Source organism: Macaca thibetana, chromosome 1 (genome assembly GCF_024542745.1).
Source record: "Macaca thibetana thibetana isolate TM-01 chromosome 1, ASM2454274v1, whole genome shotgun sequence".
In the NCBI taxonomy this organism is placed as follows: Eukaryota; Metazoa; Chordata; class Mammalia; order Primates; family Cercopithecidae; genus Macaca; species Macaca thibetana.
The window spans coordinates 184,239,649-184,259,947 of record NC_065578.1 but is presented as its reverse complement, the minus strand read 5'-3'; the positions used below and the strand labels follow the sequence as shown (position 1 = coordinate 184,259,947).

The 20,299-nt window shown below is 43.6% G+C and overlaps 1 protein-coding gene across 2 annotated transcripts in view; it reads left to right on the top strand.

Moving 5' to 3' along the window:
• Positions 1-16,453, top strand: part of FAM20B (FAM20B glycosaminoglycan xylosylkinase) — a 48,873-nt gene extending 32,420 nt beyond the window's left edge. For both annotated transcript variants that reach the window (XM_050783476.1, XM_050783481.1), the window contains exons 5-8: positions 3,914-4,085; positions 4,294-4,485; positions 6,776-6,835; positions 11,884-16,453. In XM_050783476.1, the coding sequence (XP_050639433.1) occupies positions 3,914-4,085; positions 4,294-4,485; positions 6,776-6,835; positions 11,884-12,115 (656 nt within the window). In that variant the 3' untranslated portion in view covers positions 12,116-16,453. The remainder of the gene's footprint in view (positions 1-3,913; positions 4,086-4,293; positions 4,486-6,775; positions 6,836-11,883) is intronic.
• Positions 16,454-20,299: the final 3,846 nt, after the last annotated feature.

The window sequence follows — 20,299 nt, the reverse complement described above, 5'->3', positions numbered from 1 at the left end:
TTCAGGCCGGGTGTGGTGGCTCACGCCTTTAACTCCAGCACTTTGGGAGGCTGAGGCAGGAGGATCACATGAGGCCAGGAGTTTGAGACCAGCCTGGCCAACATGGTGAAACTTCGTCTCTACTGAAAATACAGAAATTAGCCAGGTGTGGTGGTGCTCGTCTGTAATCCCAGCTACTTGGGAGGCTGATGCAGGAAAATCACTTGAACTCGGGAAGCAGAGGTTGCAGTGAGCCAAGATCATGCCACTGCACTCTACCCTGGGAGACAGAGCAAGATTGTATCTCAAAAAAAAAAAAAAAAAGAAAAATTCTGTGAAATTCAATGAAAAATTTTCTTGTCCGTCCAGTTCCTTCCCCTTTCTCTGAGTGGCAACCTCTAATTAGTAATTTCCTTATGTCTTTTTGTGTATGAATATATATTTTTATCTATCTCTACCATTTTATACAACATATGGCCCACTTTGCATACTTTTGCATCTTACTCTTTTTACTTAATACATCCTAGAAATCTGTATCATGTACAATGAGCTTGTTGTTTTACACTACAAAGTGTTCCATTATTTGGGTTTACCATAATTCATATAACCAGAATTTTATTGGACTTATATGTTGTTCCAGTATTTTGTTTTTACAACCAGTGTTGCCCAGAATTACCTTGTATATATGTCAGGGGTCCCCAACCCCTGGGCTGCGGAATAGTACCAGTCTGTGTCATGGTAGGAACTGGGCCGCACAGCATGAGGTGAGGGGTGAGCAAGCATTACCGCCTCAGCACCAGCTCCTTGTCAGATCAGTGGCAGCATTATATTCTCATAGGAGCACAAGCCCTATTGTGAACTGCGCATGTGAAGGATCTAGGCTGCGCGTTCCTTATGAGAATCTAATACCTGATGATCTGACATGGAGCAGTTTCATCCTGAAACCATTGCCACCCAGCCCCCAACCCCTGTCTGTGGAAAATTGTCTTCCACAAAACCAGTCCCTGGTGCCAAAATGGTTGGGGAACCCCCATACGTATTATTTCACACATGAGCAAGCATTTCTAGAAATGGGAGTGCTACGTCAAAGGGCGATAGGTGTGGCCACATTATCCTATATAGATGTTTAACCAGTTTATATTCCCATAGAAATATATGAGAGTGACTTTCTCCTAGCTTCACCAACAATATGTTATTAAACTTTTGATTTTGTGTATTTCATATGTAGCATCTTTTTGTTTGAGAGCTATTTGTATTTTCTATTAACTGTCTTTGCATATCCTTTGCTCATTTTCTGCTGTGTCATTGGTCTTATCGCTGTATAGGAGTTCATCTGTAGGGCGGATAGTCTTCTGTGACATGAGATATAAATACTCTCCCTCAAATTTTTTTTTTCCCCCCCGAGATGCTCTGTCACTCAGGCTGGAGTGCAGTGGCACAATCTCAGCTCACTGCAACCTTTGCCTCTCAGGTTCCAGCAATTCTCCTGCCTCAGCCTTCCGAGTAGTTGGAATTACAGGTGCATACCACTACTCCCGGCTAATTTTGTATTTTTAGTAGAGACGGGGTTTCACCATGTTGGCCAGGCTGGTCTCAAATTCCTGACCTCAAGTGATCAGGAGTTCACTTATTATGATAGTTGCCAAATGGTGATTTTTTTTTTTTAATGCTCTCTCTCAGCAGTATCACCAAAGGATAATTTTTGTATTTTTATTTTTTTTGAGACAGAGTCTGTGTCACCCAGGCTGGAGTACAGTGGCACGATCATGGCCCACTGCAGCCTCAACCTCCTGCTCTCAAGCAATCCTTCTACCTCAGCCTCCTGAGTGGCTTTGACTACAGGCGTGCGCCACCATGCCTGGCTAATGTTTTTACTTTTATTTTTATAGAGATGGTTTCATTGTGTTGTCCAGGCTGGTCTCAAGTGATCCTTCTCCCTCGGCCTCCCAAAGTGCTGAGATTACAGATGTGAGCCACAGTTCCTGGCCTTCAAATGATTTTTTTCATTCTATCATTGCTTCTAGACCTATTAGTTGTCATTCCGTTGAAGGGTAGAACTCCCCCACCTCCACACATTCATGTGTTTATTTATATCACCATGAACTCACTATGAGCTACAATTTATTACCATTTATAATTATTCAGATGCTTAAACTGTTCCACATTTGGCCAGTGGGAACCTCTACAAACTAGTTCCTGTGTCATTTTAGAATGGTCCCATCATTCTCCAAGCACTTTCTTGCAACTAGCATAATGCTGTGGTCCAGGCTCATCTTGTACTTTCTCTAACCCAGGCCTGAAGTCAGCTATTTCTTCACATTAAAAGGATACAGGCGTATCTTTTTCTGTATCTGTGTATTAAACCCATCAATTCAGGCCTGGCACAGTGGCTCATGCCTGTAATCCCAGCACTCTGGGAGGCTGAGGTGGGTGGATCATGAGGTCAGGAGTTCCGAGACCAGCCTGTCCAATATGGTGAAACCCCATCTCTAATAAAAATACAAAAATTAGCTGGCGTGGTGGCATGCGACTGTAGTCCCAGCTACTCGGGAGGCTGAGGCTGGAGAATTGCTTGAACCCAGGAGGCAGAGGTTTCAGTGAGCCGAGATCACGCCACTGCACTCCAGCCTGGGCAAGAGAGAGAGACTCCATCTCAAAAAAAACAAAACAAAAAACAAACAAACAACCCATCAATTCAAACTAGTATTTCCAATTCTAATTCACCACTGCAGGATTTATCCTGGCTTTCTCTCTTTCTGTATGTTTAACTCTCTTCTCCACTGGTGAGAAGCCTGGTTACTGTTACACTCAGTCTGTCTACTTATTTGCTCAACTTCCCCCCTTCCTCTATACCTCCCCCTCTATGTAACCAAACTCTTGGCCACACTTGGCCTAGTACGTGACCTTTTTGCCTTCCCCTGGGCACTCTGGCCAAGATCTCAGTCCTAATGAAGAAGAGGAGGACGTTACTTTCCTTTAATTGAAGTTGAGTTCAGGCCAGGCGCGGTAGCTCACACCTGTAATCCCAGCACTTTGGGAGGCCAAGGTGGGTGGATCACCTGAGGTCAGGAGTTCGAGACCAGCCTGGCCAATTGGTGAAACCATGTCTCTACTGAAAATACAAAAATTAGCCAAGCGTGGTGGCATGTGCCTGTAATACCAGCTACTCAGGAGGCTGAGATGGGAGACTTGCTTGAACCTGGGAGGCGGAGGTTGCAGTGAGTCAAGATTGTGCCACTGCACTCCAGCCTGGGTGACAGAGCAAGACTCAGTCTAAAAAAAAAAAAAAAAAAAAAAAAGGAAAATTAGTGAGTTTAGAGGCCGGACATGGTGGCTCATGCCTATAATCCCAGCATTTTGAGAGGCTGAGGTGGGCAGATTCCTTGAGTCCAGGAATTTGAGCCCAGCCTGGCCAACATGGCAAAACCCCATCTCTACCAGAAAAATAAAAAATTAGCTGGGCATGGAGGCATACACCTATAGTTCCAGCTACTCAGGAGGCTGAGATGGAAGGATGTCTTGAGCCCCAGAGGCAGAGGTTGCAATGAGCTGAGATCACGCCACTGCACTCCAGCTTGGATGACAAAGCCAGACCCCGTCTCAAAACAAGAACAAAAACAAAACAAACAAAGTGAATTTGAAGGATCCTGGTGATGGTAGTTGATGCCAGAGAGAGAGACTGGGTAGAAAGGATACAGGAGGCAAGGGCAACTTGCTTTTGGGTCTATATCCTTTTGTACTTTTTGAATTTTTTTTATACTGTGTGCTTTTTTTATTACCTATCCAGGAAAATAAATGTTTGAAATATAGTAAACTCAGGGTCTTTGTTTTCACCATGCCTATTTACTTAGCTACTCTGTTCTGCATTATTTGGGAGAGAATTTGGAGTCTTCATTATTTCCTTAAGTGTATTTGGCTCCTTTCTGTCCTGTAGGAAACAATACTTGTTTTTATGGGAAGTGCTATTACTGCCGAGAAACAGAACCAGCTTGTGCTGATGGAGACACAATGGAGGGATCTGTCACACTTTGGCTTCCAGATGTGTGGCCTCTGCAGAAACACCGTCACCCATGGGGCAGGACTTACCGAGAAGGCAAATTGGCCAGGTAAATGCTCCTATGAGCCATTACTTAATTCTCCCCTTTGCCTAGCCAGGTGCCAATTCTGTAAAGGAACCAGCACTTCTGTCCAAGAGTAAAAAGAACTGTGGAGTCAGGGGCAAACCCAGTAGGTAGGAACTCTGTCTTCTCTTTGTATGTAACAGTGCCAGGTACAGTGTTGACACTCAGTGCTGGTGATGCTGCTTGTCTCCAGGTGGGAGTATGACGAGAGCTACTGTGATGCTGTGAAGAAAACATCCCCTTATGACTCTGGCCCGCGCCTCTTGGACATCATTGACACAGCTGTCTTTGATTACCTGATTGGCAATGCTGACCGCCATCACTATGAGAGCTTTCAAGATGATGAAGGCGCTAGTATGCTCATCCTTCTTGATAATGCCAAAAGGTGAGACCAGCAGGACTGCCCTTGTCAGGGAGGGGTTTCTGTGTATGAAAGAAGGGCATTTTCCAGAGCATCCTGGAGAACATCCAGAATACAGTTGATAGGTGGCGTCCTTCTTTTTCCACTTGGAGTCTTTGCTATTGGTACCTGTCGTTCTCTCTACTCTCAGGGATCTCAGTACTTCAAAAAATGGAAAAGCAATTCTTTCCAAGGAGTCTAAGACTCTATGAGCCTCTTCTCAGACAACTGGAAACCAGGGTCATTCGTTACTACCTACATCATTCTTTCTTGGCTATGATATTTGGTGTTTAGAAACTTGAGAGATACAGATGTAATGGAGTGTGGAATTTGTTATTAAATTTATTCTATCCAAAGGTTCCTGCAATTAAAAAATTAATTTATTTGATAGGATGTTTTGCTATTTTTATGTTAGTCTAGGCCCATACTTTTGCTATCATGGGAAGAAGAGCTGTTGCCTAGTGTGGATTTTATATATAACGACAAGTTACTTTTATCTTGAATAAGAAAAGTTTATTCATTTTGAATAAATAGAATGTCCTTATTGTTTTAGGCCTGAGCTATTTGGAGAGCACATTGTATTTCCATTTCATATTCTGCATTCTCCATGGTGGCCACTTTAGTGCCACACTTTTAAAAAAAAATTTTTTTGAGATGGAATCTTGCTCTGTTGCCCAGGCTGGAGTGCAGTGGCACAATCTCAGCTCACTGCAACCTCTGCCTCCTGGGTTCAAGCGATTCTCCAGCCTCAGTCTCCTGAGTAGCTGGGACTACAGGCACCCGCTAATTTTGTATTTTTAGTAGAGACGGGGTTTCACCATGTTGGCTAGGCTGGTCTTGAACTCCTGACCTCAAGTGCTCCACTCGCCTCGGCTTCTCAAAGTGCTGGGATTACAGGCGTAGTGCCACCCTTTTAGTTGCATTTAATAAATACTTACTAAATAGAATGCTTCCTTGGAGTACAGAATTTTCCAGGCCCTAGGTCACTACTGTTAACATTGGTTGTTGGAAATAAGCTAAGACATGGCTCCTCAGCAGAGTGCTTGGGCAGCATTTGCTAATGATGCCACCATCTTATACTGAACACCAGGCGCCTTGTGCTTCGCGAAAGATGGTGACGACCACAGAAAATGAAAGACCAGCAAACACTGCCTCTCCCTCTACCCCATTACAGCAAAGCACATAGCACTCATCCTGTGATACACATGATATTTGTTATTTGGTATATATCAAAATAGTTGCTTTGTCCATTCAGGCTGCTATACAAAATCCCTTGGACTGGGTAATTCATAAGCATTGGAAATGTATTGCTTAGTTTCAGAGGCTGAGAACTCTTAAGATGAAGGTGCCAGCAGATTCAGTGTCTGGTGAGGGCCTGTTCCTCAGATGGTGCCTTCTATGTGTCCTCATATGGCAGAAGAGGTGAACATGCTCCCTCTGACCTCATTTATAAGGGCACTAAACCCGTTGATGTGGGCTCTTCCCTCATGGCTTAATCATCTCCCAAAGGCCCTACCTCTTAATACTGTTGGACTGTTACACCAGGGATTATGAATTTGAGGGGGACACAAACATTCAGACAATAGCAGTTGCCTTTGCCTTGAATTACTGGAGGACCTACACTGTACTAAGAACTACCAGACTCCAGCTATTAAGGTGAACCTCTGGAAAGAGGGAAAGGTTGACAGTTTTCTAGAATCAGTTCTCCTTTTCTAACTCTGAATTGCTGCTAAGGTAATTTTTGCATCTGCTGTGAATCAGTTTCCTCAGCCTCTGTGAACAGTTTTTCCAATTTGAATCGGTACATATACTTACTTGTAGGGAGTAGGATATTGGCAATTTGGGAGTAGAACAAGTGTGACTTCTTTTTACAAGTAGTGGTCATCTGCTTGTTTGTGGGAATCTAATATAAATGGCCTTTATTTCTCTCTCTGGTCCTTAAAACCTTTGCAGGCTTAGGGGTCTTCAAGTTCTCCCTTTGGTCTGTGAACTCCACACTGTGTTTACCATAATTATGCTCCAGTACCTTCTAATATCTTGGCAGGAAAAGGTCCCTTGTAAATGAGTATATTTGTTGTCAGATATTTTAGTACAGGCTGTTAGGGATCCTGTGTCTAATTGGTCATGCCCCGCTTGTTTTCAATTTAAGTGATTTGAGCTGCTGGAGCGTGAAATTATCTAGGATCACAGTTGAGTTTCATATAGAATTTGCTATTGCTTTGATGCTAAGAATGGTACTTCCACCGAATTCACTAAGTTTTAATTTAATTTTCAGCTTTGGGAACCCCTCGCTGGATGAAAGAAGCATTCTTGCCCCTCTCTATCAGTGTTGCATGTAAGTTGTGCATAGCAAATACATGTGCCTGCATTGCCTTCCTTTCCAGGCTCAGGTAACAGTACAAACATTTTCTTGGCCCTCAGACTTTCTGATGCCTGAGCCATGCTTTTCATACTTCTCCAACCTAGAACCTCTGGAGATCCTGAAATGGGATATGAACCTCTGGAGATCCTGAAATGGGATATCAGGGAAAAGTGAAGGCAGATAACCCACAGCTCAGAATTCATCTCAAATTTTGTATGAATAGAAGAGTGTATGTATTCAGTAATACATGTCTATGTTTGGTTTAATAGCAGAATATAATCACCCATACTCCCCACCCCACTGCCAAAAAAAAAACAACAAAAAACAAACTGAGTAAAATCTGCATCCCTGGTTACTACACCTGGTTACCTTGTGGTTTCAAGTCCTCTCACTCACCCATCACATACCACCTGGGGTTCGCATATTTCAGTTTGAAATTAAACCAAAAGTAACTTTTTCCATAAATAATAATTGATTTTGGCCAGGCACAGTGACTCACTCCTGTAATTCCAGGAATTTGGGAGGCCGAGGTGAGTGGATCACCTGAGGTCAGGAGTTCGAGACCAGCCTGGCCAACATGACGAAACCCCGTCTCTAATAAAAATACAAAAATGAGCCGGGCATGGTGGCAGGCACCAGTATTCCAGCTACTTAGGAGGCTGAGACAGGAGAATTGCTTGAACCTGGGAGGCGGAGGTTGCAGTGAGCCGAGATTGTGCCATTGCACTCCAGTCTGGATGACTGAGTGAGACTCTGTCTCACAAAAATAGAAAATAAATAGTAATTGGTTTTTTAAAAAACCGGGAACAGAGAAATTGAAAAACGAGTCAAGAAAATGAGCTAAAGTCTAAGAAGCTTCTTTTCACCATTCCTGAAATTATTTTATTTTTTTATTATTATTATTTTTTAAATTTGAGACAGCGTCTGCGTCTGTCACCCAGGTGGGAGTGCCGCGGCGCAATCTCAGCTTATGGCAACCTCTGCCTCTCGGGTTCAAGCAATTCTTGTGCCTCAGCCTCCCGAGTAGCTGGGACTACAGGCACCTGCCACCAAACCCAGCTAATTTTTGTATTTGCAGTAGAGATGGGTTTCACTATGTTGGCCAGGCTGATCTGGAACTACTGACCTCAAGTGATCCACCTGCCTCAGCCTTCCAAAGTGCTAGGATTACAGGTGTGAACCACCGCGCCCGACCATCCTGGTATAATTTTAGAGCATGCACATGAAGAATCAGCTGGGATTCACCTTGCTTAGCTTCATAGAAAAGCAAGTTCAAAAGCACCACTTAATACTGGTCAGCTCCCAGCAACATCATATCACATAAGACTGCCCTAGCAACTAGTCTCTTTCTCTTCTTTCTTTTTTCAAATAACAACAAAATTCTGTAGAAAGTAACAGTTTACCCAGGCAGTCCTTAATTGTCTTTATTAATGATGGGAACTAGTGATATATACAATCAAGAATTGTGCGTTTGTCTTTGAAGATGTTTTTGTGGTAGTAGTTTTATCAGTCTGGTTCAGTCAGGAGATAAAAAAGACACAGTGTGTTAAACAGAGGTGTTTAATATAAATAATTGTTTTTTTTTTGTTTGTTTGTTTTTGTTTTTTGTTTTGAGACGGAGTCTTGCTGTGTCACCCAGGCTGGAGTACAGTGGAGCAATCTCGGCTCACTGCAACCTCCACCTCCCGTGTTCAAGCTATTCTCCTGAGTCAGCCTCCCAAGTAGCTGGGATTACAGGTGCCTGTCACCACACCTGGCTAATTTTTGTATTTTTATTAGAGACGGGGTTTCACCATGTTGGCCAGGCTGGTCTAGAACTCCTGACCTTGTGCTCTGCCTGCCTTGGCCTCCCAAAGTGCTGGCATTACAGGCGTGAGCCACTGAGCCCAACCCAATATAAAGAATTATTAAATTCCAATAACAGGAGTGACTGTAAAAGAAAACTAGGGCTGAGGGAGAGTACCCAAGGAAGGACAAACTTGGAAGGGGATCCCCTCCCAATGACTGGAGTTTGGACTTCAGTGGAGAAGGTTTAGCTCAACCCACCAGATAGCAGAGAAGTTTGCTAGTTTGCAGGTGCTGAACAAGCCAGAAGCAATTCTCCAGAGTGCAGGCTGGGTGTACATTCAAGCCATAGCTGGTGTCATGACATGCAGAGGGAGAGAGAGAATCCAGTAGGAACCTTCCGTGCTGCAGGTGAGGCACACATGTGGGCCTTCAGAGGGAATCGGGGCCAGGGTGAGCAGATGACCTTCAAATCTCTGGTTTCCATGTTGAGAGGGCCTCAGGAGAGTTATCCCCAGGCCAGGCTAAGGCTTGGGGTCACCAAGGACCCACACTTTCTGGGAATGTGGCTAGACAGGGCTTCACTGGATGACCTCTGTGCCTCCCCAATACCACTATCGACCCACAGAAGCATTTGGAGAGCCCCTTCCCCTTGCAGTGTGCCCTTAGCGCCCTCTAGTGAGAAAGCTTTAGGGGAAAGATGCTTAAATGAATCCCATCCGTTGTAGCAGAGCACATTTTGGTTTTGTTTGGTTTTTTGAGATGGAGTCTCGCTCTGTCGCCGGGGCTGGAGTACAGTGGCATGATCTCGGCTCACTGCAATCTCCGTCTCCTGGGTTCGGGTGATTCTCCTGCCTCAGCCTCCTGAGTAGCTGGGATTACAGGTGCCCGCCACCACGCCCAGCTAATTTTTTGTGTTTTTAGTAGAGATGGGGTTTCACCATGTTGGTGGGGCTGGTCTGGAACTCCTGACCTCAGGTGATCTGCCCACCATGGCCTCCCAAAGTGTTGGGATTACAGGCGTGAGCCACTGTGCCTGGCCAGCAGAGCATATTTTGAAGAGTGAATTTGGAGCTGAGAGGAAATAACGTGATAACTTAGTCACAGAGGAAGCTCTGATGCTCTGGGCATTTGTAATATATTTCAGAATAAAAAATAACCGTACTCCGTCTGTGCCTGTTTGTCCCTTCCATGCATGCTTTATGCAACAGTCTTCCGCCGGGCGCGGTGGCTCACGCCTGTAATCCCAGCACTTTGGGAGGCCGAGGCGGGCGGATCACAAGGTCAGGAGATCGAGACCACGGTGAAACCCCGTCTCTACTAAAAATACAAAAAATTAGCCGGGCGCGGTTGTGGGCGCCTGTAGTCCCAGCTACTCCGGAGGCTGAGGCAGGAGAATGGCGTGAACCCGGGAGGCGGAGCTTGCAGTGAGCCGAGATCGCGCCACTGCACTCCAGCCTGGGCGACAGAGCGAGACTCCGTCTCAAAAAAAAAAAAAAAAAAAAAAAAACAGTCTTCCTTAGCTTTTAAATTGTTGCACAACAGGCTGCCTTTTACAGAATCAGACATTTCTGCGTACCTAGTAATTCCTACTTTGCCCACAGAGAGCTAAGAACTTTTCTTCTCAGATAAATAAAAGATACTCTATAGTTGGTGTCTTGTTTGTTTTGTGCTGCTATAACAGGATACCACAGACTGGGTAACTTGTTTTATTTTATCTTATTTTGAGAGGGAGTCTTGCTCTGTCGCCCAGGCTGGAGTGCGGTGGCGCGATCTCGGCTCACTGCAACCTCCACCTCCCAGGTTCAAGTGATTCTCTTGTCTCAGCCTCCCAAGTAGCTGGGATTACAGGCGTTCACCACCATGCCTGGGTAATTTTTGTATTTGTAGTAGAGATGGGGTTTCACCATGTGGCCCAGGCTGGTCTCGAACTCCTCACCTCAAGTGATCTGCCCCCTTGGGCCTCCCAGAGTGCTGGGATTACAGGCATGAGCCACCATACCTGGCCAGACTGGGTAATTTATAATGAACAGAAATTTATTGGTTCACAGTTCTGGAGGCTGGAACGTTAAATATCAAGGTGCCAGCATCTGACAAGGGACTTCTTGCTGTGTTGTCATGTCACATGGCAGAAGGCAAAAGGGCAAAGAGAGGGCAACAAGGGGCTGAACTCGCCTTTTTTTTTTTTTTTTTTGAGATGGAGTCTCACTCTGTTGCCCAGGCTGGAGTGCAGTGGTGCAATCTCAGCTCACTGCAACCTCTACCTCCCAGGTTCAAATGATTCTCGTGCCTCAGCCTCCCAAGTAGCTGGGATTAAAGGCACGTGCCACCATGCCCAGCTAATTTTTGCATTTTTAGTAGAGATGGGGTTTTACCATGTTGGCCAGGCTGGTCTCGAACTCCCAATCTCAGGGCCCACCTCGGCCTCCCATAGTGTTGGGATTACAGGCATGAGCCACCTCTCCGGGCCTTGAACTTGCCTTTTCATAGCAACATTAGTTCCACCCATGAGGGCAGAGCACTCATGGCCTAATGACCTCTTAAAGACTCCACCTTGATACTGTTACAATGGCAATTTCAACATGTATTTTGGAGGGGACAGACATTCAAACGGTAGCAGTTGGTGAAATAATTAAGGCAGATAGGTATCCTTAAAATAATTTTTTCGTAGGAGAAATTGTTTTAGACTTCAGAAACACAAGAAGAAGGAAGCTTATAGTACCCATTAACGTCTAAGGATACATCCTCTTGTTAACATTGTAGTGTACTTCATTCCAATCCGTGTGTGTATATTTTGTTTTCCTACAGATTTGAAGTGAAACAGGGTTTTCCTCCAACCTTTTCCCCCCACCCAGCATCATACCATAGGCATTTCCCATTCCACTAAATTTTCAAAATTGTTTTTAACGGCTGCATGGTATTCCTTTCAATGGATGAACCATAATTTAACTATTTCCCAATCATTAGACATTCAGATTGTTTAACATTTTTCCTGTTACAAACAGCACTGTGGTGAACATGTGTGTAAATCTCTGTATATATCTCTGATTAGTTACAGAGAAACAATATCAAAACATGTAATGTTGCTTACTCATTATGTAGTGGTAATTCTAAAACAAAAATGATTTAAAGTATTTTACCTAATTTTTTTTTACTTTTGTCTGCCTAGCAGGCTTTCAAATTCCGTTTGATAATGAGAGGTTTTAAGTAACTTGTTCTATAACTTTTTCTTCCAGCATTCGGGTTTCTACCTGGAACAGACTGAACTACCTAAAGAATGGTGTGCTAAAGTCTGCCTTAAAATCTGCCATGGCCCATGACCCCATCTCCCCAGTGCTCTCTGATCCTCATCTGGACGCCGTGGATCAGCGGCTCCTGAGTGTCCTGGCCACTGTGAAGCAGTGTACCGACCAGTTTGGGGTGGACACAGTACTGGTGGAAGACAGGATGCCTCTCTCACACTTGTAATTCTCGACACAAAATAAGTGAAACTTCTTTTTACAAAGATAGAGAAACAGCACAATCAATTCCAAATGGTATGAGATGGATTGGAAGTGGCCAGCAGCAAGTTCTGGTGACAGGGGACAGGGTGGCCTTGGATGTCTTTGGTGTTTTCTGTAGTGGAAACTAAAGCAAAGACCACAAGTTTCAGAGCATAGAGACATTCCTGCTGAATCGCCTTCTGACCTCCTCGGCAATTGCCCATTTTAGCACTGGGCATCACAGTTGGTCAGTCTTAATTCCCATGCCAAAGGACAAACAGGTGTGACATTTGGATAGACGAATACTGGGGTTGGCTCTAGAGCGTGTGTTTTGAATTGAACCTTGCAGTCCTTTCTCCCGCCTGTGGATTTTGTGGAAACACTTTGCAATCTCTTGTGTCTTTTTTTTTTTTTTTTACCAGAACTAGTTAAATCAGAATGCTTACTGTCCTACAGAGTGGCAGCAAATAAAACCTTGCATTCCATCAAGCCAAAATAGCACACTCTGTTGGAGGAGATACATGTTTCAGATAGAATTGGAGGGAAGGACAAAAACAGAAAGGTGTTTGGGCTTTTAAGCCATTGGGTAGTATTGTTTTGATGATCTTAGAGGAGGGAAGAAGAGAGAGAGACCCACTGGTGGAACCAGAATCGGGCAGATGATTGAAATTGAAAAACAGGTTCCCTTGTATTTAGGATCTTAAGGTGTGTAAAAAGCAAACATGACTTTGCACCTAAGTAAATTCTGCATTCTCATAGTCATATCCCAATTAACCAAAAAGTTGTCTGGAGAAAATGCTATTACAATCTAAGCATGATTCTCTAAGGAGACTAATTTTTTCCCCTTTTGCTGAAAGCAGTCCTTCCCAAATTAACAAAGCAAACTGAAATAATACCTTGAATAACAGGTAGCCTGTGGTCTCTGTCATCCTCATTTCTCTTCTGAAATGAATTTCCACCTCTGCCTTTAGGGTATTTTGTCACTGAAGCTGCTGTTCCCAAGAGATCAGCAACCTTTTTGCCCCTTTCTCCTAAGAAAGGGACACTCCTACAGGTGAGAGTGTATACCTTACTGGTGGCTGGACTGGACTTATCTTGTGATTTGGGGCCACGGAAGACTGGAAACAAAGATTTTAAGCCGCCGCCTTCTTCTTTTTTTTTTTTTTTTTTTTTTTTTTTTTTTTGAGACCAAGACACACACTGTTGCCCAGGCTAGAGTGCAGTTGCATGATCTCGGCTCACTGCAACCTCTGCCTCCTGGGTTCAAGCGATTCTCTTGCTTCAGCCTCCAGAGTAGCTGGGATTACAGGTGCCCACCACCACGCCCAGCTGATTTTTATATTTTTAGTAGAGACAGCGTTTCACCTTGTTGGCCAGGCTGATCTCAAACTCCGGGCCTCAGGTGATCCACCTGCCTCGGCCTCCCAAAGTACTGGGATTACAGGCATGAGCCACCATACCCAGCCAAGATTTTAAGCCTTCTGAGCCTTGAAATTGAGGAGGTTAAAAGGAAGAGCCTTAAGATTTTGATTTATGTCAAATGCTAATTCCATCATTCAGTCTTGTCTGGAGTTCTGAACCCATGATGTTATATTATGCTTCTTTCTCCTCTTAGCACTCTCAAATTTCAGGTTTGTAAAGCACAGTTTTCATTTTGTGTTCTGGCAAAGTGATGTCGACGTGTAAGTAGTTGCAGTAAAACACAGGGGCAAAGGAAGACAGGGCTGATGTGCCCGCTCACCTGTGGACTCAGAGCTATGTGCTTTGCTCCTGCATCTTGTCAAGGTGCGTTCCAGCTTTTCATTCCTGTCAAGCAGAGGCGAATATTTAAACAGTGTGGTTGAATACATTTAATGCCAGCCATTGGAAACTAGTTTTAGGCACCCACTCTCAAAAACAGCTTTAGAATTTATGCCCAGTTTTCTTGCATTGAAAGATAACTGAGTAACCTGTAACTATTTTTAAATAGCATGAAATTAGGAAACTTTTGTACATTTTATATACATTTTGAGATGAAGAGAACAATGGGCTGGGTTATAAAAAGGGTGTATTGAATTTAAGAAGACAGAGACTAGCACAAAACACAGAATTCGTGTTAACCAAAGGAGGCATTGATTTCAGTTTTAAGGCTACTCACTGTTGTGTGTCCAGGGAAATTCATAGCTCAGTATGAGAATACCTTGGTTAGTGCTCACCCACAAGCTTCCAGGAGCCAGCTGGGAGGAGACAATAGAAAGATATCAGCTCTGCTCTCCCTGTAAAGGTTAGTTGAACTGTTATGGATTTGTGGTCTTTCAAATACATGATGCCTTTAGTATGCCACACTGAAATGAATAAGAAGTCTGAAACTAGGAACTTCATAACACTGAAGGCAGAGATTCTGCTAAGGAAAAAAGCAGGCAGGAAAGAAAATGTCTCAATCCTTTCTTGAAAGCATTTGCAGAAAATATATCATTTCATTTTATTCGCATCTGTTTTCAGACTCGTGATCTTAAAAGGCATTCTGATCATAAATTTAGAATTTTCATCCATAAAATTTAGAACTCTAATCCATAAAGTTAGAATTGAGCTAATAGAGTGGTGTGACATGGCACTGAGAATATAAATTTTTGTTCTAAGTCAGGATTTCAGTAAGCTGGAAAAGTATGTTTAGGCAAATCTTGGAGAAAACCAACCATAAACTTACAGCTCTAAAATTCAGAAAGCGCTAAAATTTCAAACACTGTTTGAAAGAATAGGTCGGGGCCGGGTGCAGTGACTCATGCCTGTCATTCCAGCACTTTGGGAGGCCGAGTTGGGCAGATCACCTGAGGCCAGGAGTTCGAGACCAGCCTGACCAACATGGTGAGACCCTGTCTCTACTGAAAATGCAAAAATTAGCAGGGCATGGTGGCATACGCCTGTAGTCCCAGCTACTCGGGAGGCTGAGGCAGGAGAATTGTCTCTGTCTTAAAAAAAAGAAGAAAAAAAAGGAGGTGGATTTTTTTTTTAAGTGTTGTCACACTGTCCTACTTTCTCTATTAGAATCTAAGGCTGTTATAATCAAGTCGTTGCAGGGTTTGGATCAGCTGTAAGGTATGCCTACCAAACATCCAAAGGTAGATGTGGAGACATTTTAATACTACAAAACTAGGAAAATCCGAACTCATGGCCATTTCCTGCCCTCTTCCCACTTGTTACAAAATGTTTATTCTAAAGTTTGAATGGATAAATTTGAGTGTAAAGGTTTTGTTATAAAACTTTCTTTAGTATGAGGCTGCATTGTGGGTTTGGGGGAGGTGTAAATAATTTTCTGTGTAAAACAAATTCATAGGATCTGATTTGCTCAGAGTATTATTCAAGAATGTATTAATAAGGCATTGCCCCCTGTTTGCACTCAGGATTAATATGTCAAATGAAATTTAAGAAGGAAATGGAAGAATTCAGGTACATTAATTGCATATTATTTTGGGAAAGATGAATCCTATACATGGCAATTTTTCAATGTCATCCAAAGCCAGCATTGTCTTCCAAAGAAATCCATCTTTTTTTTCTAAAAAAAGAAAATGCTTTTGCCTTTCCTTCCCTTTCCATCCGCCATATTTCTTCAGCCTTTCTTCTTCTTCACCCGTGTATTCTTTGACCAGTAAATGGCCACACCTCAATGATGATAAAACAGCATCGTCAGTAAGCTATCTTATATGCCTCATCCTGTGAGTTTGAGCTTCAGGAAACATGAGTAAAGGTATATGTAATGTATATAGTCGTATATGTATTCTAGCAAGAAAAACATATTTATTTTAACAAAGGGAAACACTGACAAATTGCTGAAGGACTTGCAGCTAGTGAAAGGTTCTCAGTCTCTGAGAGTGGACCCTAATTAACATAAAGACTATTCATCAGCAAATACCTACTGAGCAGCTCTAGTGTGCCAGCACAGGCCAGGCCTACTAGTGAGCCAGGCAAACCTGTCTTTGGGAAACTCATTCTACAGGGGAAGGCCAGTTTTTTTCCCTTCAATTCCTCAAGTCTGGGTGGTGACAAGGTAGGAGGGACTGGGTACTGGACTACCACAGGTTTTTAGGAACTAAGGTGTTTCTCATAAACACAAAATGTTGGGTGAAACTGGGAACAACTTACTCGGAAGCTAATTTATTTGCTTAAATGGAAAGTGTGGGAGCCACTACCCTGTCTTTTGATCTGCCAAGGATTTCCTCTCAGAGCTGTTGCACGGAGATTGTACTTGGTAAGATACCAAACAAGACAGATATGCATCTAAATTTCTAATGTGTTCTATGGGTTTCAATTCTGAAAAAAGAAAATGAATAAAGATTTTAATAAATATGATGTCTGATCTTTTCCTCCTCTTTCTCCCTTCAGGATATTTCCAGTGGTTCCTATTTCAGTTTCCTTCCTGTTTTGTTAGGGGACAGAAGAAGATTACATCTTTTGTGACCACTTAAACTTCCACAGGGATTGTTTCATAGTACCTGGTGGATTAGACCTGCAGATTTCCTCACCAGTCTTCAAACGGTTCATACTAGATTGTAACTGTACCAAAATTTTTCATGGGATCATTCTTAGGTGCTTTTTATATATTTAATAGTTAATTCCATTTTTGCAGCTTCCTTAGAGGTAAAGGATTATGAATCCTGAAGCACTTGTCAGCATACTACAAAAAAGGTAGGAAGAGAAGGCCAGTTGCCCTAATAGTACTTCTTAGGACACCTAGATTTTTAACTTTTCAGATGGAATCCAGCATCATAAACCTCAACCAGATAACTGAACAAAGCTCTTAAGATTTTTATTGGGCCAGGCGCCGTGGCTCACGTCTTTAATCCCAGCACTTTTGGAGGCTGAGGCCTGTGGGTCACCTGAGGTCAGGAGTTTGAGACCAGCCCAGCCAACATGGTGAAACCCCTTCTCTACTAAAAATACAGAATTAGCTGGGCATGGTGGCGCATGCCTGTAATCACAGCTACTCGGGAGGCCGAGGCAGGAGACTTGCTTGAACCCGGGAAGTGGAGGTTGCGGTGAGCTGAGATTGCGTGATTGCACTCCAGCCTGGGCAACAAGAGCGAAACAGATGAGCTGAGAAACATTCCTGTAATGTTTGTTTCTCATGCAGGGTTATTTAAATATGGAGACTTGCTTTTGTTTTGTTGTTTTTGAGACCGAATCTCAGTCTCAACAACAACAACAAAAAAAGCTGGGCGTGATGGCAAGCGCCCATAATCCCAGCTACTCAGAGGCCGAGGCAGGAGAATCGCTTGAACCCGGGAAGCGGAGGTTGCAGTGAGCCAAGATCGTGCCATTGCACTTCAGCCTGGGCGACGAGGGAAACTCTCTCTCAAAAAAAAAAAAAGTTTTATTTGCAGCATATTTGTGATAGTTTTTGTCATTTGTGTGTGAATACATGTGGGAGGCTAGTAGAGCCTGGTCTGTGTATCTCACTGACTCACCACATACAAATTCTTTTCCAGGCTAGAGTTCAGGATTCATTTGCTTCTCAAGCATATCAGAACAACTGGTATTAGAGCTTGAAAAAGGTAGCTGGGAGTAGGGAGTGTAGGGCACTGTTACTGGGTAATTTTACCTAGTATGTTTGCTTATGAGACTGATTTTTAGCAGCCTTCATTTTGTAAAATAGGAATGGTCATAACCACTGGATTTCCATGGGTAGGGTTTTGTAAGGTATAAGCCCCAAGGAATAATGGTATTAAATCACAGTTTGTGAGATGTTTGGTCTGTTGTCAGTAGATCTTTGGGCCATTGTGCGGTGAGCTGTGGTATACTACTGACGTGATAGTGACTGTCTTTTTCCCTCAAAGAGCCTGCAGTCTAGACCTGGCAGAAAAAAAAACTGCTTGCCACGCACCAAGTCCCTCAGGAATTATATAAATTAATTGCAGTGAGAATAAGAAACAGGAGAGGATCATGGAGGTGGGGATTGGGAGGGGTTGGATTAGGCAGGACCTACATTGAAAAAGTGGAGATTGATCCAGGCCAGGCTTGACAAGAGGTGTGTATAGAACCCCTGACTCCGGAAATGCAGAACTATTTGCTTAGTGAATACAGGGCCTTCTGGGCCTGTACTTTCAGTACCTGGGTCACCAGAAATACTGCTTCAGGGGTTTCTCATTGTTCTAGGAAATGTGTGTGTGCCCTGTCTCTTAAGGACATTCTCAGTCCACCTGGAGTGCTGTATAGATGTTAAAGGAACATAGATGAGCTGGGAAACATTCCTGTAATGTTTGTTTCTCATGCAGGGTTATTTAAATATGGAGACTTGCTTTTGTTTTGTTGTTTTTGAGACCGAATCTCGCTCCAACACCCAGGCTGGAGTGCAATGGCGCGGTCTTAGCTCACTGCAACCTCAGCTTCCCAGGTTCAAGCAATTCTCCTGCCTCGGCCTCCCAAGTAGCTGGGACGACAGTCACGTGCCACCACGCCTGGCTAATTTTTATATTTTTAGTAGAGACGGGGTTTCTCCATATTGGTCAGGCTGATTGGTCTCAAGTGCTTGACCTCAAGTGCCTCAGCCTCCCAAAGTGCTGGGATTACAGGCATGAGTCACCGTGCCCGGCCGAGACTTGCTTTTGACCCAGAGTGTTTCCAAGGCAGATGGTTCTGACTGCCTTCGGCGGGGTTGGGAAGATGTCTATTGTAAGGCTAGGTCATACTCAGATGATATCAATAAAGGTGTTGTGTGCCAATTTGGCCTTAGGCTTTTTTTTTTTTTTTTTGGATTGACAGTCTTGCTCCGTTGCAGGCTGGAGTACAATGGCACAATCATAGCTCATTGGCAGTCTCAAACTCCTGAGCTCAAGCAATCCTCCTCCCTCAGCCTCTCAAGTAGCTAGGATTACAGGCGCGCACCACCACATACAGCTTATTTTTTATTTTTATTTTTGGTAGAGAGACAAGGGATCTAGCCTTATTGCCCAGGCTGGTCTCAAACTCTGGCTTCAAGCGACCCTCCTGCCTCAGCCTCCCAAAGTGCTGGGATTACAGGCATGAGCCACGGCTCCCTGCACAGAAAGACTTTAAAAGTGCAGGTTTTGATTCAGTATGTCTGAGGCCTGAGATTCTGCATTTCTGTCAAGCTCTCCTGGGTGATGCCAGTGCTGGGGTTCTGGAACCACTCTTGAGTAGCACCGTAATGCTTGCTAAAGAATCATAGCTGTCTGTAGTTTTCCCAACAGTCTCTAGATGTCCCCATCATCCACGATACTGCTCCCAGACCTTTAAAATGAGCACAGCCTTCAAGCCCTGAGACCAAAAGGAGTATTTATTGAAATACTCAAGAGACTTGTCTAGAAACTGGTGTTTGGATTTATTGTTTCTACACGGGACTGACTGGTGAAAAACTGTTTACTTCTTTTTTTTTTTTTTTTTTTAATAGCGAAAAATGTCAGCCGGGCGTGGTGGCTCACGCCTGTAATCCCAACACTTTGGGAGGCTGAGGCGGGCAGATCACTTGAGGCCAGGAGTTCAACACCAGCCTGGCCAACATGGCAAAACCCCGTCTCTACTAAAAATACAGGAAAAAAAAAAAATTAGCGGGGCGTGGTGCTGAACGCCTGTAATCCCAGCTACTCAGGAGGCTGAGGCAGAAGAATCGCTTGCACCAGGGAGACAGAGCTTGCAGTGAGCCAAGATTGCACCACTGCACTCCAGCCTGGGTGACAGAGCAGGACTCCGTCTCTAAATAAATAAATAATAAAAATGTCTTGAAATCAAGTCGGTTGTCGAAGAACTTCCCAGCTAACCTACTTTATTTACCATGGGATGCTAAATCCAAGTCAGAACATCTCAGAAATGAGGAGGTAGCCCTACACGAAAGTTCCAAGCAAAGATAATTGTTTCCACAAAATCTTAAAACTTGGATTGTTTTAATAAACAATTGTTACTATTAATTTTTTCACCATAAATTCACTTATAAACTTCACCAGTATTAACTAAAGCCATCCTCACCTCCTGTGTAGACCACCCAGAGCCTCCTCCAGGGCTGGGTAGATACAAAAATAAAAGTGGCCACATATTGAGTGTTGATGATGTGCTCATTGAATGAGCTCATTTAATCTTCACAGCAGCCCTATGAGGGGACTATTTTATTATCCCTTTTTATAGGTGAGGAAACAGGCATGGGACCGTTCAGTAACACACAGGGTTGCACAAATAGAAAATG